At 35.8% G+C, this 17889-nt stretch overlaps 1 protein-coding gene across 4 annotated transcripts in view; it reads left to right on the top strand.

The window, feature by feature from the left end:
• The window catches only part of FERRY3 (FERRY endosomal RAB5 effector complex subunit 3), a 52844-nt gene that overhangs the window by 562 nt on the left and 34393 nt on the right, over window positions 1-17889 (top strand). For 2 of the 4 annotated variants that reach the window (XM_054444705.2, XM_054444706.2), the window contains exons 2-6: window positions 1641-1843; window positions 3553-3698; window positions 7841-8022; window positions 12265-12364; window positions 12473-12594. In XM_054444705.2, the coding sequence (XP_054300680.1) occupies window positions 1666-1843; window positions 3553-3698; window positions 7841-8022; window positions 12265-12364; window positions 12473-12594 (728 nt within the window). In that variant the 5' untranslated portion in view covers window positions 1641-1665. Of the gene's footprint in view, window positions 1-920; window positions 990-1640; window positions 1844-3552; window positions 3699-7840; window positions 8023-12264; window positions 12365-12472; window positions 12595-17889 lie in introns of those variants that run through there. The other 2 variants (XM_063672340.1, XM_063672341.1) reach the window with 2 other exon arrangements.

Here is a 17889-nt window from a genome sequence, read left to right as displayed (position 1 = left end):
AAGGCTTCAGGATAGACCATTAGTCTAAAAAAAGAGTGAGGGGAGAAAGAACTAAACTTATCAGTTTCTTGAAACACAAGTCTAAATGCTGAACCAGAGCTTTTGTGTTTGCCTTTTTTTTCAACATTTTTCAACATACCCTATCGCTTTGCATTATGGTGAAATAGACGAAGATTTTTGTGTATAGCCTACACACAGATTTGAAAATATAGTCTGGATAATTCAACTTAGCCCCGCCCCACGACACGTACAAAAATCCTTTGAGTTTTTTTTATATTTTAGGTGATATCTTTTTAAAGAACCGTATGAATAATTGCTTGTTCTTTATTTTTCCAGTGAGCACCATAAAATAAAAATGCCATACAATCCAACAATGATTTATTAGTTCTTGCCATTCCCAACATCCTGCCTAATACATGGAATACAAGACAGTATTCCTTCCACTTCAAGAAGACTGTTTTCTAGCAAGAGTAAGAAATAGAGCGTGATAAGTGCCATGATTCAAATAAGTCCAGGGTAATATGAGAGAGCCTGTCGGGACCCAATCCAGTTTTAGGGTGTTGGATAAGTCTTCCTAGAGGCTAAACTGAGACCTGAAGAATTAACAATTGTTATCCAAGGAAATTAAGATCAGTAAGAGTGCTCTAGGCAAAGGAAAAGGCATTCAAAAAAATTCAGCTTGGAAGGAGAAGTTTGGTGTTGACAGAAGTTCAGAATGGCTGGAAAATAAAATTTGTGAATTTGTGTGTTAGGAAGGAGAGGTGCAGTTTCTGAGAGAAGAGTGGAAATATAAGCAGGGGTGTTGTAAACTGGGATAAGGAGTTTACATTTTATCCTGAGAGCAATGGAATATCATAGAAAGTTTTTAAGCGGATGAACAACATGATCAGATAAGTTTATTCCTTTTTTTTTTTTAACAGAAAGATTACTATAACTTCAGTGTAGAAAATAATGTGAGAACTGATTTGTTGGGAGAAAGTCTAGCCATAGTAAGTCCAGTTACAAGGCTGATGAATAAATTAATCTTTAATTGATGTTGATACTTACTCCCTTTAACTAGATGTTCTTCCTTAGTAGTGTCTAGTTTGCCTTTGGGGTGTGGGCCGGAAGTGGAGGTCCTGTACTCCCTCTTTTCTGTGTATCTTCTTCCCACATGGAAATCTTTCTTACACTTTCTTACTCCCCTTCCCCAAATTGGATCTCATAACCACAACCTCTAAGTTCTCCAGGATCACTGCTTGATCCCTGATCTGCTTCTTTGACTTTCTTTTTACCAACGGTTTCATAAGCTTTGTATTTCCCCACCCATGAACTCTCCCTAAGAATTCTCTCTCCTCTTCTCTCCATGGTCCTTCCCTGTTATTGAGAACCCTGCCTTGGACTTTAAAGTAATTTATGGCCATAATTTTTTTTCTTAAATCAAGTTTAAAACAAAGTGTCTTTTTTTTTTTTTTTTTTTTTTAAGAAGCACTTTGTTTTCATCATGAAGATGGAAGTACAGGGATAAACACTTGGCAAAAACTAGAGTAATTGGCTCATAGACAAAATCTCTTGAATGGTGGAATGTTTTCTTAGAAGTGGGACAGCAATAATGAAACATAATTTCTTTATGGACTTATAACCTACTGCTTTTTTGTTAGTTCTATAGAAATCCTGTCAAAGAATATGAAGAAAAACAGAGAAAGATTCTGCAATAGAGAGAGAGAATTTGTATATAAATTTAAAGTAGGAAGTCAGTGCTTAGAACTGAGAGTGCCACTCAGATTTCCTGTTCAAGAGAATGCCAGTCATTTACATGGACGTCTGATGCTGCTGCACAGTTTACCGTGCTTTATAGAAAAAGGTGAGGACTGATTTTTTTTTTAAGTAACACCACTTTATTAGTTTCAATAGTCTGTCATTAGAAGTTTCATATTAGAAAGCATAAACCTAAGAAGCTTTGGAAACAGCCACAACATAGGAACTGATTCCAAAAATAAAAACATTTCTCCAGAGCTTTCTTTTATTGAGTGTTTTTTCCTATAAGTGGTAGTTGTTTATAAAGTATACAAATTAGATTTTATAATGAAAAATTAGCTACAAAGTTTGGAATTAGAGGAGCTCTTCTGAATTTAGTTGGGTGAAGTTATAAGGCAGTTTGGCTATCGCTAATCGTGGTAATAGAATTATAGTGCTAAATTGGTTACCCTTTTAATAATCTGGTCATTAATTTCTGAGATACCGTAGAACAGAAAGTGTACTAATTTTTGAATAGTCTTTGCTTACCTAAATTAGTTTTATAAAGTTATATGTATTAAACCATTTTTAAAGGTCTGTGTTCTATCTCACAGTCTAGGAAAAATTTAAAATTCAGAATATGTTAGATCACAGGTTAGAGTTATAAGAGAACCTAGAAGCTTTATAGCCCAATCACATTGTACAAACAGGGAAACTGGAACATAAAGAGGTTAAATTATTTGCCCAAGGCAGTGGTTCTTGAAATATGGTTTCTAATCATTTAGCAGCAACAGCATCACTTGCGAGCTTGTTAGACATGCACATTCTCGGGCTACATCCCATTCCTGCTGAATCAGAAACTGGGGTAGCATGCAGCAGTCTGTTTAAATAAGGCCTCCAGGGGTTTCTAATGCACACTTAAGGTTGTGAACCACCGTCTAAAGTGGCAAACATAGTGATAATGATAGAGCCAAAGCCAGAACACAGGTGTCCTAACTTCTCTCTCAGTGCTCTTCGATTATATCATTCTCTAAGTGGTGTCTGTAAAACTGAAATCGGTCAGTCATCTGAGTTAAATGTTTTAATAAGCTAGTCATTTAACTTCTCTTTCAAAGGATGTAACAATGTACCCTTTAAAGTTACATGGAAAACTCTTTTTAATGTAAATACAGTAATGTTCAGACACTCAAAATCTGTAGCATTTTCTTTATGTACTTATACCCACTTGGCTTCAAACTGAAATATCAGGCTTAAGAAAGTAACATTACTTTACTAGTATCAAGGGAATACATAAGAGTTAAGACTTTTGACCTTTCTGTCTGCAATAGCCTGTAATAGTAAAGGAAAATAATCATGAAATTAGTTAAATGATCCCCTAAGCTGATTTCGTTTTAGTTGGAGATTCTATTAAGAGTATCAGCTTGATAAAATAAAATTTCATGTCCGGGCAAGGTGGCTCACACCTGTAATCCCAGCACTTTGGGAGGCTAAGGCAGGTGGATCACTTGAGCTCAAGAGTTCAGGACCAGCCTGGGCAACATGGTGAGACCTGTCTCTACCAAAAATACAAAAATTAGCCATGCATGGTGGCATGCATCTGTGGTCCCAGCTACTCAGGAGGCTGAGGTGGGAGGATCACTGGAGTCCGAGAATTCAGGGTTGCAGTGAGCTGTGATCATGCCACTGCACTCCAGCCTGTGTAACAGAGACCCCATCTCTAAATAAATAAATAAAAATTTAAAAATAAGATTTCACATTGGAACTCTCAGCCAAGTAAAATGTTCCCTATTTATACCTGGACTTTGCTGATGATGGTGTTTGATGTCCCTGTAACAGACTTAAAAGAAGCTCTGACTCAGTTTATAGAAGAAGAATCCCTGAGCGATTATGACAGAGATGCTGAAGCATCCCTGGAAGCTGTGAAATCAGGTGAAGTAGATTTACATCAGCTGGCAAGTACATGGGCCAAAGCTTATGCTGAGGTAAGAAAATAGGTCAGATTGTAAATTTCAAGGATATTCTGGATTTTGGTGAAAATTTTTAAAATGCTATGGTAATCCTGAAATAGTTATAAGATCCTTTTTCTCCATATACCAATATTCTATAATATATATTGCTGCTTCTGTGCTTCCTATATCAGGGTGAGCACATAAGACAAAATGTTTTTTATGTAATACCTTTGTAAAACAAGAGGCTACTTGCGTATATCTCACCAGCATAGGGTCACCAGATTTAGTAATTAAAAATATAGGACACCCAGTTAAGTTAGAATTTCAGGTAAATGAATATTTTTAGTATATCATTTATTTTATCATTTAGTATAACATATTACATGGAACATATTTATACTAAAAAATTTTTCACTATGTATCTGAAATTCTAATTTAAGTGAGTGTTCTGTATTTTATCTGGCAACCCTAAACCAGCAATAGTATTCATTTAACCTTTGGTTTACTTTTATAAACTTATCTTCATTACTGTTGTGTAGTCACATAATATCATTTTCTATTTAAATAATATACCCTGTTTCATAAAGTCTAAGATGCCATTAGGTATACCACAAATGATTTTATTTACTAAGAAAGAGCACTGCAAATTAAACTATGAGAGAATGCCAAGATGACATCAAGTATAAGAGGCAAAGAAAAGACTCAAAAATATCCATTGCGTTTATCAAGTAATCTTGTCTGTGGCAAGATCAGTTTCAGTAAGTTGGTGGCGGTGGAAATGAGATTTCATTGACTTTAAGAATGTGGGAGTGTGGAAATAGGAAGAATTAGGATACTAACTGAAGAAGTTTGAATATAAAGAGGTGAAGGATGGGGCACTGGCTAAATGGGAACACAAGGTCAAAGGTTTGTTTGTTTTTTAAGGCAGCAGAGTTTAGGACTGGAAGGGATAGAATCCAGAACTCAAATGGAGAATTAATCGTAACTGGGAAGACAGATGCTTCTCCACTTGTAGCCAAAGAGAAACAGGAAAGTTTGGATATAAATTCAGATAATTTTATTAATTTGGTAGCAGGAAGTTGAGAATATTCTCTTCTGATTGTTTCAACTTTAAGGAAAGACAGGTTATTTGTTTAGATGAGGCAGTAGGTATAATAAGATTGTTGGATATTTAAGGAGAAAACTGAGCAGGGAATGATAGGATTGCCAGGCATCATTGAGGCCAAGATTAAGAGTGGCACCAGTTTGTCACCATAAACTTTATAGAGTTTTGTGATTTTTCTGCTACAGCTCTCTAAAGCCTGACTGCAGGCGTAGAGAAGAGGAATAAGATGAGGGTTTTGTTAGGTGGGTAAGATAACGTACATCAGTCAAGGGAGTTGAGGATATTGGCAAGACAGCGGTTGAATGCTAGATCACAAAATGTAAGCTACATAGGGAAGGAAGTGAAGCTAAGTGGCAGTTGCTGGCTGATTAAAAAAAAAAAAGAAAACATTGAGAAACTTATGAAGTGGAGGTCCTGATTAGGCTAAATATCAATTACCTGGGAATTATTGAGTGAGAAATCTTGGGTGGAGTTTACAGTCAGAGACTAGAATGTTTGAATACTGATGGACTGAGTTTCTGGTGAGGTTACTAAATGGATGGCTGAGGTGGTGTGGAGAACTAATAAATGTTGCAGATGAATGTGACTATCTGGGCTGGTGGTACAGGGGTAAAAGAATTTCCCAAGACAGTTGTAGATAAAGAAAGGTAGATTTATTAGAGAAAGCAGGAAAATACGTTGCAAGGAGGCAATGGGCAGGCCAGCAGAAGAGAAGCTGACTTCAAGGAAACAAAGGCTTGCTGGAGATTTTATAGGACAGTGTTTATGCTGTATGCTGTAGAGTGCTGCGTGCAGTACTGATAACCCCAAGATTGCAGTGAGCTGCAGTCTGGCAGCTATCTTGCAGGTGTCTGGTGAAAGGTGAGTGCAGGAGGGCTACATGGCCTGGACCAGGGGTGTCCAATCTTTTGGCTTCCCTGGGCCACACTGGAAGAAGAAGAATTGTCTTTGGCCACACATAAAATACACTAACATGAGGGATAGCTGATGAGCTAAAAACAAAACAAAACAAAACAAAAATTCACTATTTATGAATTTGTGTTGGGCGGCATTCAAAGCCATCCTGTGCCACAGGTTGGACAAGCTTGGTCTGGACCATGAAGAAAGGCACACTTACAGCTTATCTGCTTTCTCTTTTTGCTTTCCCCTGGTCCTGTCAGGCTGATTCCTTTTCCCTAATTGGGACTCCACAGTAAAGATTGTAGAGTTCGGGAAAGTAAGAAGGCAGGGCCTTGGATGGATATCCACATGGATATCCAAGTAACCCAGGTTGATGGCAGGATGTGGGGCAGAGAGGAAGTCTTTGAACTTGGTGCCAAAGCTTTACAGAAATGAGGGTGAGTGACAGACAGGTAGGTTGTTAGATAATGATGGCCATGAAAGATAAGGGGTGCTGAATGGTTTGAACCTCAAAGAAGTCAGGCATTATGCCTGAAAGTGGAGGTGGAGAAATAATGGCCTGGACATGGAATCGCTTTCTCTCTGCAGTCACTTCCTCAGTGCCCCATTCCTCTCAGCTGTCATAGTCCCCTTTCTAGTAGCATCTGTCCTGAGGGAGTGGCGTAAATTAGGTCAAGGAAAAAACTATGCTTAGTTCTTCTCACGTAGGTATCTTCTACCTATTCATAAGGCTTCCCCTAGGCAGAGTTTAAAATTAATGCTGCAGATTATTGTAGTTAGATGATCTGGTAGTGGGGCTGCTGAACATCTGGTGTTATGTGTGGCCAAGCACATCCCTACAGTCTTACAGTAGCTCCTCCCTACAAAATTTCAACTTTGCCCTGAAGTGAATTTTAAACAGAAGTTAAGTCCCGTAGGCTGGTTATAATTCCTACAGCAGTCCCACGTCTAAAGATGAACAGTTATCAGAACAGTTTTGGAGTTTCAGAGGCATAGAGTGTATGAAATCGTAGTTCTAGGTTCAGCTAGTCTCCTGCCTTCTGATGTGGCAACTGATTGAAGTGAAAGAGAACAAACTAGAAAAGTTTTCCTGTTGACTGACTGAGTTCAAGATACCTGTTTATGTGATGTGTTCGTTTGTTTTAAGGTAAATTATTACTCAAGTCATATTATAAATTCCAGTTTTTAATATTTTCGTGGGTAAGAAAAGGGAAGAGTTTAGTTTTTTTTTTTTTTTACAGGTATCTTTTGCAAAAATCTATAATGGAAAAAACATCAAAATCTTTGTTTTATTTCCACTTCATGCCATTAAATCATATGATCTTTGACTTCTCAGTATCAGTTTCCTCCGATGAGTTGAGGAGGCAGCCCTTGGGATAGGCATCTGTACCTCCCTGGATGTATCTGTGTGTGCTGAGGGCATTCCCATTTTGTTTCTCCCTGTTTCTGCTTTTCTTGTCTATCAGCGTTTACTCAGTCCCTTCATCATTTTAATAGCTACCATTTTATATCCTTAAAAGCCTGCTGATATTTTAAAAAGAAAATGTAACACTAGAAAAGGTCAAACTAAATGCATAATTACACATTTATCTTGATATAGGTATACATGGATTTGGCTTTCATTCGCAGGTGACCACATAGATCACCTTATTTTTTAAATATGTAACCTACTTTAACAGTATTTTTTTAATAATGAAAAGTTTTCTCTGATTATGTAACTAATGCATGCAAGTTATTTTACCATACCGTATGTTAGAATATAAATAAAGGCTATCAGAAATCCCACTGTCCTGAAATAGCCACCATTAGCATTTTGTTGATCGTGTGTGTGTGTGTGTGTGTGTGTATGTGAGATTTCACAGAAATGAGGTCACAGCATATGCTCTTATTGTGGACACTTCCTGTCCCTTCCTCCACATTAGTGCCTCCTTCTCATTTCTGCTTCCGGGTAACTTATATTAAGAACTTAGTCTGTATCTCCCCACATTTTTTTTTTCTGTGCTTAGACAATCCTATATAGTACACACACATATATTTACACATATATATATAAAAAAGAGGGTCTTTCTGTCATTGAAGTACAAAAATGGAATCATACATACTTTTCTAGTAGTGTGTTGAATAAAAATACTAGATCATGATTTAAGAATGTCTGTGTATTATCTTGTAGACCACATTAGAGCATGCAAGGCCTGAAGAACCCAGCTGGGATGAAGATTTTGCAGATGTGTACCATGACTTAATTCATTCTCCTGCCTCTGAAACTCTCTTAAATTTGGAACATAATTACTTTGTTAGTATCTCAGAACTGATTGGTGAAAGAGATGTGGAGCTGAAAAAATTACGAGAGAGGTATTTCAAATTTCTTGCATTATCAGAATTAAATGTTACATTGTCAAATAGATGGCCTGCAGAACAACTTGTTTTTATTTTTTACAAAAAGGATAAGATAGAAAAAAATACTTCAATATTAGAAATTAATTTCCTTGTATGTTTAAATGGGTAACTACAACTGGGAGGGTCCTCATAGGTTTATACACCTTCTAAGTGGTTTAATGAAATAAATGATACCGGTGGGCCTTATATATTCTTATCTCTAATAAGAGGAATAGATTTCTTCTGTTGAAGGTTTGCTTCGTTCCAGGCACTGTGCAAAGTGCTTTGGATGCCCTGTCTCATTTGATCTTTACCATAACCCTACTATTATTTCCATTTTACAGATGAAGAAGTTTTTGCTTAAATAAGTAACTTGTCCAAGGGCATGCTGGAATTTGAAACCAGGAAATCTGACTTAAGAACTGTTAACCACTGTACCATTCTGTCTCCCTATTCAGAACCTCTGTATTGCCCTGCTCTAACTATGTCCATGGCTCTTTCAGTTCATTTTGTACGCTCAAGTACCTTAGGAAAAAATAATAACACTAGTATTGTTCCAAGAAGTTGTAATTAGATTTGAATTCCTGCTGTATGGATTACTTAACACAGTATACAAACAATGTTTTTATTATTTATCTTTTCTTCAGAGTATGTAAAAAACTTCTAGCATTATTTATTTTAAAGTAATAAGTGGCTTCCCTGACTGCTTTCTAGTAACTCTATATAAATTGTGATAGGAATTCAGGATGTGTCCTTCTAGATAATCCATTGTAATTTAGCAGAATCTAATAATATTTATTATCTTAAAAACACTTATTTAAGACATTGGGTGTATATGCCATTAAGATAATAGTTTTAGTGTTGCTTTGATTGTGAGAGTATATTAGGACTAAATCACTTCTGTGTGTGTGTGTGTAACTGATTTAATAGTCCCAAAGGAGTAAATTTAAAAAGATGTTCTGGTTTGTTCCTGGTTCTTATTAGCTTCCCATTAGAAAACAGTAAGGCTAGCAAGATGAGAATAATCTTTGGAGCATTGTCATGGTTAAGAAGATTTTAAGTACAGAAAAATAATAAGGAAATGTATTTAATAATTGTTCCTGAGGGATACTCTCTTCTGTGTACCAAATTAGCATTTTTATTATATTGCATAGATTTGTAAATTTTCATAACAATTGCACTCCTCTGGACCACTTATTCTCATAGTTTGTAAAATATTAGAATGATCTCTTTGTCAAAAAGAACGTGATGTTTTGAGATATTTGTCACTGTTTATAGGTTTGGTTTCTTGACCAGCTGTATTGAGGCAGTTTATTCCTTTTTGATGAGATACCTGCAGTGAGTGGTTGCCGCTAGCTATATAGTTGAAACATATTTCCCTGGGGAAGACAAAATTTTTTTTCTAGTTCTTTATTATGTGGCCCATAAAATTGTGAATATAGTTTAAAAAGAAGAACAAAATATAGAATTAGGTTTTTAAAAATACGTAAAAGTAGAATTACCTAATACTAATTAATTACTTTCTGTTGAACTTCATTTGTTTGATTTTTCCTCCTAGGCCTTCAAATAATATAACCTTCAAGTCATCCTGAATCTGCTATTAGCCGTCAGGTTTTCTGTGACTATACTCATTCTGCCTCTTTGGGTATATTGATAAATTCCCATTTTGGCTCCCTATACTTCCATTCCTAGTACTTTCGTTGAGTTGTTGAGTGACTGTAACTTGCAGCATAGTTTGCTGCCTATACCCCCCAGAAAACTCTATATCTAGCTATTCACAGTCTATAATGCTTCTTTATTCTAAATCTGAAGAAGATTTGTGTTCTACATGATTCTTTATCTTTTGGGAAGTTCAGTTAACTTACTAATTACCTGCATTTACTGGTATTCATACTTTTTTTTCATGGAATAGTTTTTTAGTAGAGGTTTGTTTTGGCTTATTTTATTGTTTGAAATCATATTTGGCCATATTTCTTGATGGGGTTTGGCCTTTTTTCTTTCTAAACATATAAATAATACTTCAATTCATCTATTTTTAAAAGTTTTGTAATTTATTTTTAACCTGTCCAAACCGCTAGCTTGAAAAAGAAAAATAAGCTGTATTCCTGTGGTAGGTAATATTTATTGCAAAGGTGAACAGTATGACTTAAGTTGAAATTCACTAGTGTCTGTGGAGGTTGACCCAAAATTTTGATGCTTAATTTATTTATCCATTTCATGAGCAGAAATGACACATTTTCTTATTTCATTTTAATGCCATTGTACATCTTTAAAAGACAGTTTCTTGGCACAGCATCAATAATACAAGTTATAATTTTTTTTTCTTTAAGTATCTTCAAGATAATATACAGGTTGCCAGAGTTGTCACATCTGACATACTAAGCCAGGCTATATTTAGTATTTCATCTGAGACGTAATAAAATTTTCTTCTATCTTAATCATAGAAAATATATATTGTATCATCAAGTATAGGATTAGCTAGTTGCCTTTTGGACATATTTAGGATGAAATAAATGTTCATGAAATTTTATTTGTTGAATTTCTATCTGTCTTCTTTTTCTTCACAAGAAATGTGCTCTTTTTTTAAGCAAACCAGATTCTAGATATTTCTTTAAACTTTAAAAATGGCAATGATACCTTTTATCCACTAGAGGGAACATGTGTAATGTAAAATAGTAATATATATTTATATCTAAGTTTGTATTTATAAATGGTTAGCAGTTATTTCTGTTTCTAAATAAGAATCTCACTTGCAAGCATAATTTTCATTTGACCCGTAGTAGTTATTAAAAGTTAATGGAGTCATCTGCCTTAGAACTAAGTGGGATTTAAATGATATTGAATATTTACTACCAGAAGGTATATATAGAAATGTATATATGTGTAACTTGCTTGAATTTAATTTATCATATATATATATAAGTATCTTAATCGGTGCTATAAATAAGTATAAATTCACTCTTTTTTTTTTTTTTTTTTTGAGATGGAGTCTTGCTCTGTTGCCCAGGCTGAAGTACAGTGACACGATCTCAGCTCACTGCAACCTCAGTCTCCTGGGCTCAAGCAGTTCTCCTATCTCAGCCTCCCGAGTAGCTAGGATTACAGGCGCCTGCTACCATGCCCAGCTAATTTTTGCATTTTTAGTAGAGATGGAGTTTCACCATGTTGGCCAGGCTGGTCTTGAACTCCTGACCTCAGGTGATCCGCCCACCTCGGCCTCCCAAAGTGCTGGGAGTACAGGCCTGAGCCATCGCGCCCGGCCAAAAATTCACTCTTAAGAGCAATTTACCTGAATTAACTAGGACGATAAAATCCTTTTAGTTTATATCTGTGTTTTGTTCTTTCCCAGTTTGTTAGAAATTTGTTTTAGAACAAACTTCTTGCATACATTTGTATTAGAAGATAATCTTTAATTTCAATTTTTTAAGTGAACTTATTTATTAAAATATAACATACACACAGAAAAGGCAACAAACTGTGGGTGTACAGCTCAGTAAACTTTCACAAATTAAGCACGACCACGTAACCATTGCCCAGATCAAGAAATAGAATATTTCTTTCATGCCCTCTACTCCTTCACCCTTCCCCTCATAAATAACCATTATCTGTACTTCTAACACCATTGGTTAGTTTTTCCTGTAGGAAAAACCATTTTTAATTTTTACACATTATTTCTTTGGATAAATGCAGAAGGTGTGACTAACATCTTCAGACTGTATTTTACATCCCTCTGTAAATTTTATGACTTAATAGTAATTTGACTCAGGATCTAATTGTCTGCTTCTGGATATAATGTAAACTAACTTTCAGAGGTTGAAGTCACTTCAGTTCATATACAAATAGAAAATCCATTTAAGCTGAAATTGCAGAGCCTCTTCTTTGAGGAAATTTACAGGTGAAAAGGGGTCCAGAGTTTTTAACATTAGCCATGGTAATTGAAAGGTAACTTAGATTTTGACTGCATTCATCTGTGCAATAAATTTAGATGAAAATTTAGCTGCACAAATGATGTTGATATTATATGACACTATCATCGTTACTGGCTAGTCTCCATTTCCAAGGATTCTAAGTACTTTCCAGTTACAATTCTCATTCGTGGACACATTTCTATAAAATAAATGTTTTATTTTCACTTTATAGAGCTTGTTCGATGAATCTGAAGGATCATATACCTTGAAAGTTTGATGAATATCCCTGATTTGCTTATTTGTGTTTTAGGCAAGGTATTGAAATGGAAAAAGTGATGCAGGAATTGGGAAAATCACTGACAGATCAAGATGTAAATTCACTGGCTGCTCAGCATTTTGAATCCCAGCAAGTAAGTGAAATACAGTGACTTTTAGGTATGCAGTTGCATTTTCTTTTGTTTTTTTGTTTGTTTGTTTTCGTTAAAAAAATTAACCAGTTGGCACACTGTTTCTTTTAGGACCTAGAAAATAAATGGTCGAATGAATTAAAACAATCAACTGCTATCCAAAAACAAGAGTATCAAGAATGGGTAATAAAACTTCACCAAGACCTAAAAAACCCCAACAACAGCTCCCTTAGGTATTAACTATGTATTGTTCTTATTCATATGATAGTCCATTGTTAGTAATGTTTATGTTTACTGCAAAATTAAACCTTTTAGCTGTATGTCTTTTTAATTTGCTAGTGAAAGTTCAAGACAATTTTATGCTGTGCTTTTACCACCTTTTGCATTATAGGCTTTATGTGGGTTATTTGGGGGGCAATGGTTATTGGTTAGTTTGAAATAGAACTTTAGTTTTATGTTCTAGATACATACACCTAAATACTTAAATACTATCTTTATTTCTTTAGTTTCCACTCCATGCAATAAACATTGGTTGAATGCCAAACACTCTCTAAGCGGAAAAACAAACAAACAAAAAACCTGCCTATATGGAGCTTATATTCTAGAAAGAGAGACTGATCTATAAATAAAATAATACTGCACAGAGTGGTATGTGCAGTAACAGAAGCATGTAGAAGGTACAGAAATAGCAGGAAGGATTTCTCATAAATTATAACTTGTGTGGCATCTCTTGGCCTAGATAAATTGTGTTTCACATATTCCCTTAGAGCTTGACCATGCCCATGTTATTTCCTGGCTATGTATCTGTTATGTTTGAGAATTAATATTTTTCAAATCCTAAAGTATATTCAGTTGGAAATATACTGAGTATAGTATAATAATCCTATTTCCAGCATATGCCAGTGTATGCTATAAATATTTTAAAATAGCATTTTATTTGTATAATGTCAGTCTCATGTCTTTTTTTTTTTTCGTTGTATACCCAGTTCCTTGCCAAGTGTTTAGTTCTTGACACTAGCACATAAGACATGGCTCAGTAAAAATCTATGGGATGAATGGATGGACAGATGGATAGGTTATTGTTAAAATCTTTACCTGACGTCTGTATCATCTCTTATCTAAATATTACAGTTTTTCATTTGCCTTACCGTTTTCTCCAAACTGTTCGTCGCAACCTGCTATGAACCATTCTACATCCCTTATTTTCCAACCAGCCTTTTAAAAATAACGATAGGAAAAAAAATCAGGGTGCATCATACGTGAAGCTTTCTATAAATGAACGTGTGTATTGAGCCAAAATGTAAAATATATACTGTATATTGTAGTCAGAAACATTGAAAGCCACTGATTTAAGGAAGCTGTGAAAGCCCTTTGCTGTGAAAGTTATCCCTTTATGATCATGCTACTGCACTCCAGCCTGGGTAACAAGAGTGAGAAACTCTTAAAAAAAAAAAAAAAAGTTATCCCTTACTTTGCTGCTAGAGTTTCAGAAATTCAATGTTTAGAATCAATTTCTTTTTAAAAAAATTTTTTTTTTATTATACTTTAAGTTCTAGGGTACATGTGCACAACGTGCAGGTTTGTTACATATGTATACATGCGCCATGCTGGTGTGCTGCACCATTAACTTGTCATTTACATTAGGTGTATCTCCTAATGCTATCTCTTCCCCCTCCCTCAACCCCATGACAGGCCCCGGTGTGTGATGTTCCCCACCCTGTGTCCAAGTGTTCTCATTGTTCAGTTCCCACCTGTGAGTGAGAACATGCGGTGTTTGGTTTTTTGTCCTTGCGATAGTTTGCTGAGAATGATGGTTTCCAGCTTTATCCATGTCCCTCCAAAGGACATGAACTCATCCTTTTTTATAGCTGCATAGTATTCCATGGTGTATATGTGCCACATTTTCTTAATCCAGTTTATCATTGATGGACATTTGGGTTGGTTCCAAGTCTTTGCTATTGTGAATAGTGCCGCAATAAACATATGTGTGCGTGTGTCTTTATAGCACATGATTTATAATCCTTTGGGTATATACCCAGTAATGGGATTGCTGGGTCAAATGGTATTTCTAGTTCTAGATCCTTGAGGAATCGCCACACTGTCTTCCAGAATGGTTGAACTAGTTTACAGTCCCACCAACAGTGTAAAAGTGTAGAATCAATTTCATTGTGTAAATATTGGCCTGTAGCTGATGCTGCTTTTAAAAATCAAGTATTCCTAGGAAATAATGTTTTTATTGTGACTTTGTTACTTTGCTTTTCTTTTTGATAGATGTTTCTTTGGGCAGGAGAGATCTGTTTTCAACACAACTATATATGGAACCCTTATAAGAGATTGATAAAAGTGGTATTTTAAAATTTATTTTTGCTTTATTTTTCTTTAAAGTCAGGTCAGTTGAGGAATAAATTACATAAAGTTAAAATTCTTCTGTTTTAGGTGTACAGTTTGATGAATTTTGACAAACTTAGTCATAAAATCATCACTGCAATCAAAATACAGAATTTCCCTTTTTGGTAGTTTTATTTCATTGTAGTTTGATTTTTCTAGAATGTCACATAAATGGAATCAAACTGTATGTAGCAATTTGTATCTTGCTTCTTTCATGTGGCATAATACTTTTGAGACTCATTTGAGTTGTTGTGTTTATCAGTGTTTCTTTTTATTACTCAGTACTGTTCTATCATCCATTTGTTTATCCATTTACTCAGTGATGGACATGTTGGATATTTCCAGATTTTAGCAATTATAAAGCTGCTATAAACATTCATGAACAGGTCTTGTGTAGACATGTGTTTTGATTTCTCTTTCATAAATATGCAATCCCTCTCCCCTAGGAATGGGATTGCTTGGTCATATGGTAAGTGTACATTTAACTTCAGAAGAAACTGCCAGACTATTTTCCAAAGTGACTATACAATTTTGCGTTCCTACCACCAATGTATGAAGGTTCCAGATGTTCCATATCTTCATCAGCACTCAATATTGCTATTTAGACATTCTAGTGAGTTTTGCAGTGATATCTCGTAATTTTACTTTGCATTTCCCTGATGCCTAATTATGTTAACTTTTTTTCATGTGCTGGAAAAATGTGTCTTCTTACTGAGTTGTGAGAGTTTTTTATATATTCTGGATACAAGTCCATCATCAAATAATGTATTTTACAATCTCCCACTCTGTGACTTGTCTTTTCATTTTCTTAATAGTGTCAGTCAGAGAGTGAAGTTTTTCATTTTAGTTAAGTGCAGTTTATCAGTTAAAGACTTTATTTCTTCAAAGTAGTTTTAGGTTCACAGCAAAACTGAGAGGAAGGTACTAAGATTTACCGCCTGACCTACAAATGCATAGTCTTCCCCATTATCAGCATCCCCCAGCAAGGTGGTACCTTTGTTATGATCAAGAACGTATATTGACATCATAATCATTCAAAGTCCATAGTTTATATCAGGGCTCACTCTTGCCATTGTATATTCTGTCAGTTTGGACAAATGTATAGGACGTGTATCTGCCATTATAGTATCATACAGAGTAGTTTTGTTACTCAAAAATCCTCTGTGCTCTGCCAATTTATCTATTTTTAAATGATTTCTATCTTGCCTAAGATATCTTTGCCTAATGGAAGATCACAAAGATTTTATCCTGTGTTTTTTCTTCTGGAAGTTTTATTGTTTTAGGTTTCACATATAGGTCATGATATACATTGTTTCACACACATATATGTATGTGACATATATCCACCAACCTATATATTTATGCATGTATGTTGGTGTATAGTTTGTTTGTTTTTCTTATAACATCTTCATTTGGTTTTGGTGTCAGGTTAATGGGGGCACTGTAAAATGAGTTGATCTGTGGTCATCAGTCTGATACAATGTTTTGATTTCTAGTATTTCCATTTGTTTTTGCTCTTTGCTAAAATTCCTTGTGTGTTGTCTACCTTTCCACTAGATCTTTTAACATGTTGGTTATAGTTTTTTCAAAGTCCCTTTCTTTTAGTCCCAATATCTGGATCCTTTCTAAATCTGTTTCTGTTGATTGCTTTATCTCTTGACAGTGGGTTGGGTTTTTTTCTTGCTTTTCTGGTTGTCTCTTCTTCTTTTTTCTTCTCCTCCCCTGCCCCGAGACAGTCTTTCTCTGTCTCCCAGGCTGGAGTACAATGCCTACAATGCTGCGATCTTGGCTCATTGCAACCTCCACCTCCTGCGTTCAAGCAATTCTCCTGCCTCAGCCTCCTAAGTAGCTGGGATTACAGGCATATGCCACCACGCCTGGCTAATTTTTGTATTTTTAGTAGAGACAGTGTTTCACCATGTTGGCCAGGCTGGTCTTGAACTCCTGATCTCGTGATCCCCCCACCTCGGCCTCCCAAAGTGCTGGGATTACAGGCATAAGCCATCGCACCCAGCCTATTTTTCTTCTTTTCTTTTTTTTAACTGAATACTGGTTATTGTGAGTATTAGAAGAGACTGAGGTTAATAGTATTTATGTCCAGAAATGAACAATATTAATGTGAAGGTTGTGCACATCTTATCAGCAGTTGAGGTAAGTTTGGTTTCCTTTTTTTTTTCCCTTTGCATTAGACTTTATTTATTAGCTAATTCACTGGAACAATGCTTGGAGAAATCTGAAAATGCATGGCAAGTTTGTTAGAGATCTTGCTTTCATATAATTTGTAGACTTTATGGGTTTCTTTTTTAAAAACTTTTTATTTTTTTATTTCAGTAGGTTTTTGGGGAATAGGTGGTGTTTGGTTACACAAATAAGTTCTTGAGTGGTGATTTCTAAGATTTTGGTGCATCCATCACCCGAGCAATGTACACTGTACCCAATGTGTAGTCTTTTACCCCACTTTTATCCCAGTTTGGTTTCGTGTCTGTCAGTACCTTCAGTGTACCACCAGCTTCATTTTCTACTGGTGCTGCTTTGTGCTTAGAACGGCACTTAGGGGTCCAGGAGGATTTTTCTCCGTCTCTCTGCTCCATCCCTTGCTTTCAGCAGTCTTCGCATGCCAGAGCTGCAGAGTGGAGTCTGTCTCCATACTTTTGCTCTGCCTCCCAGCAGTAGGCTTGTTACTTGTTACTTGAATCTAGGCTCATAGTTGGGGGTCAGGAAGGTCACTTTGTTCAGCTCTTCTCCATCTTTGTTGTCTTTGTCAGCTCCCGGTTTGGTCAAGCCTCATGTATCTTGATTCCCAGCATTTCTGCCTGTGCCCTTGAGAAGGCTCTCGTCTCCTGCCCTCAGTCTTTTCTGGAAATACCTGAATGGAGGCCAGTGGAAAAGAGTTTGCAAGTTCATGTGCCTGTGGCTGCCAGCCCCCTTGGCCTTCAAGAATCTGTTCACATTTTAGCTGCTTTCTTTTTACCCCCTTGCATGGCAGCATCCTATTTCAGCTATGCTGTAACGAAGATGAAACTCCTTATGTATCCTGTCTGTCCTTGGAGGGTTATGTCACAGTTGGAATTCAGTTTACTAGGTTGCCTTATTATCACAAATCATTGATGGACTCCAGAAAAGTATGATTTTGTAGATCA

This window comes from Pongo pygmaeus, chromosome 10 (genome assembly GCF_028885625.2).
Source record: "Pongo pygmaeus isolate AG05252 chromosome 10, NHGRI_mPonPyg2-v2.0_pri, whole genome shotgun sequence".
Taxonomy (NCBI): domain Eukaryota; kingdom Metazoa; phylum Chordata; class Mammalia; order Primates; family Hominidae; genus Pongo; species Pongo pygmaeus.
The sequence above is the reverse complement of the archived record's forward strand: the minus strand, read 5'-3'. Positions and strand labels throughout refer to the sequence as shown.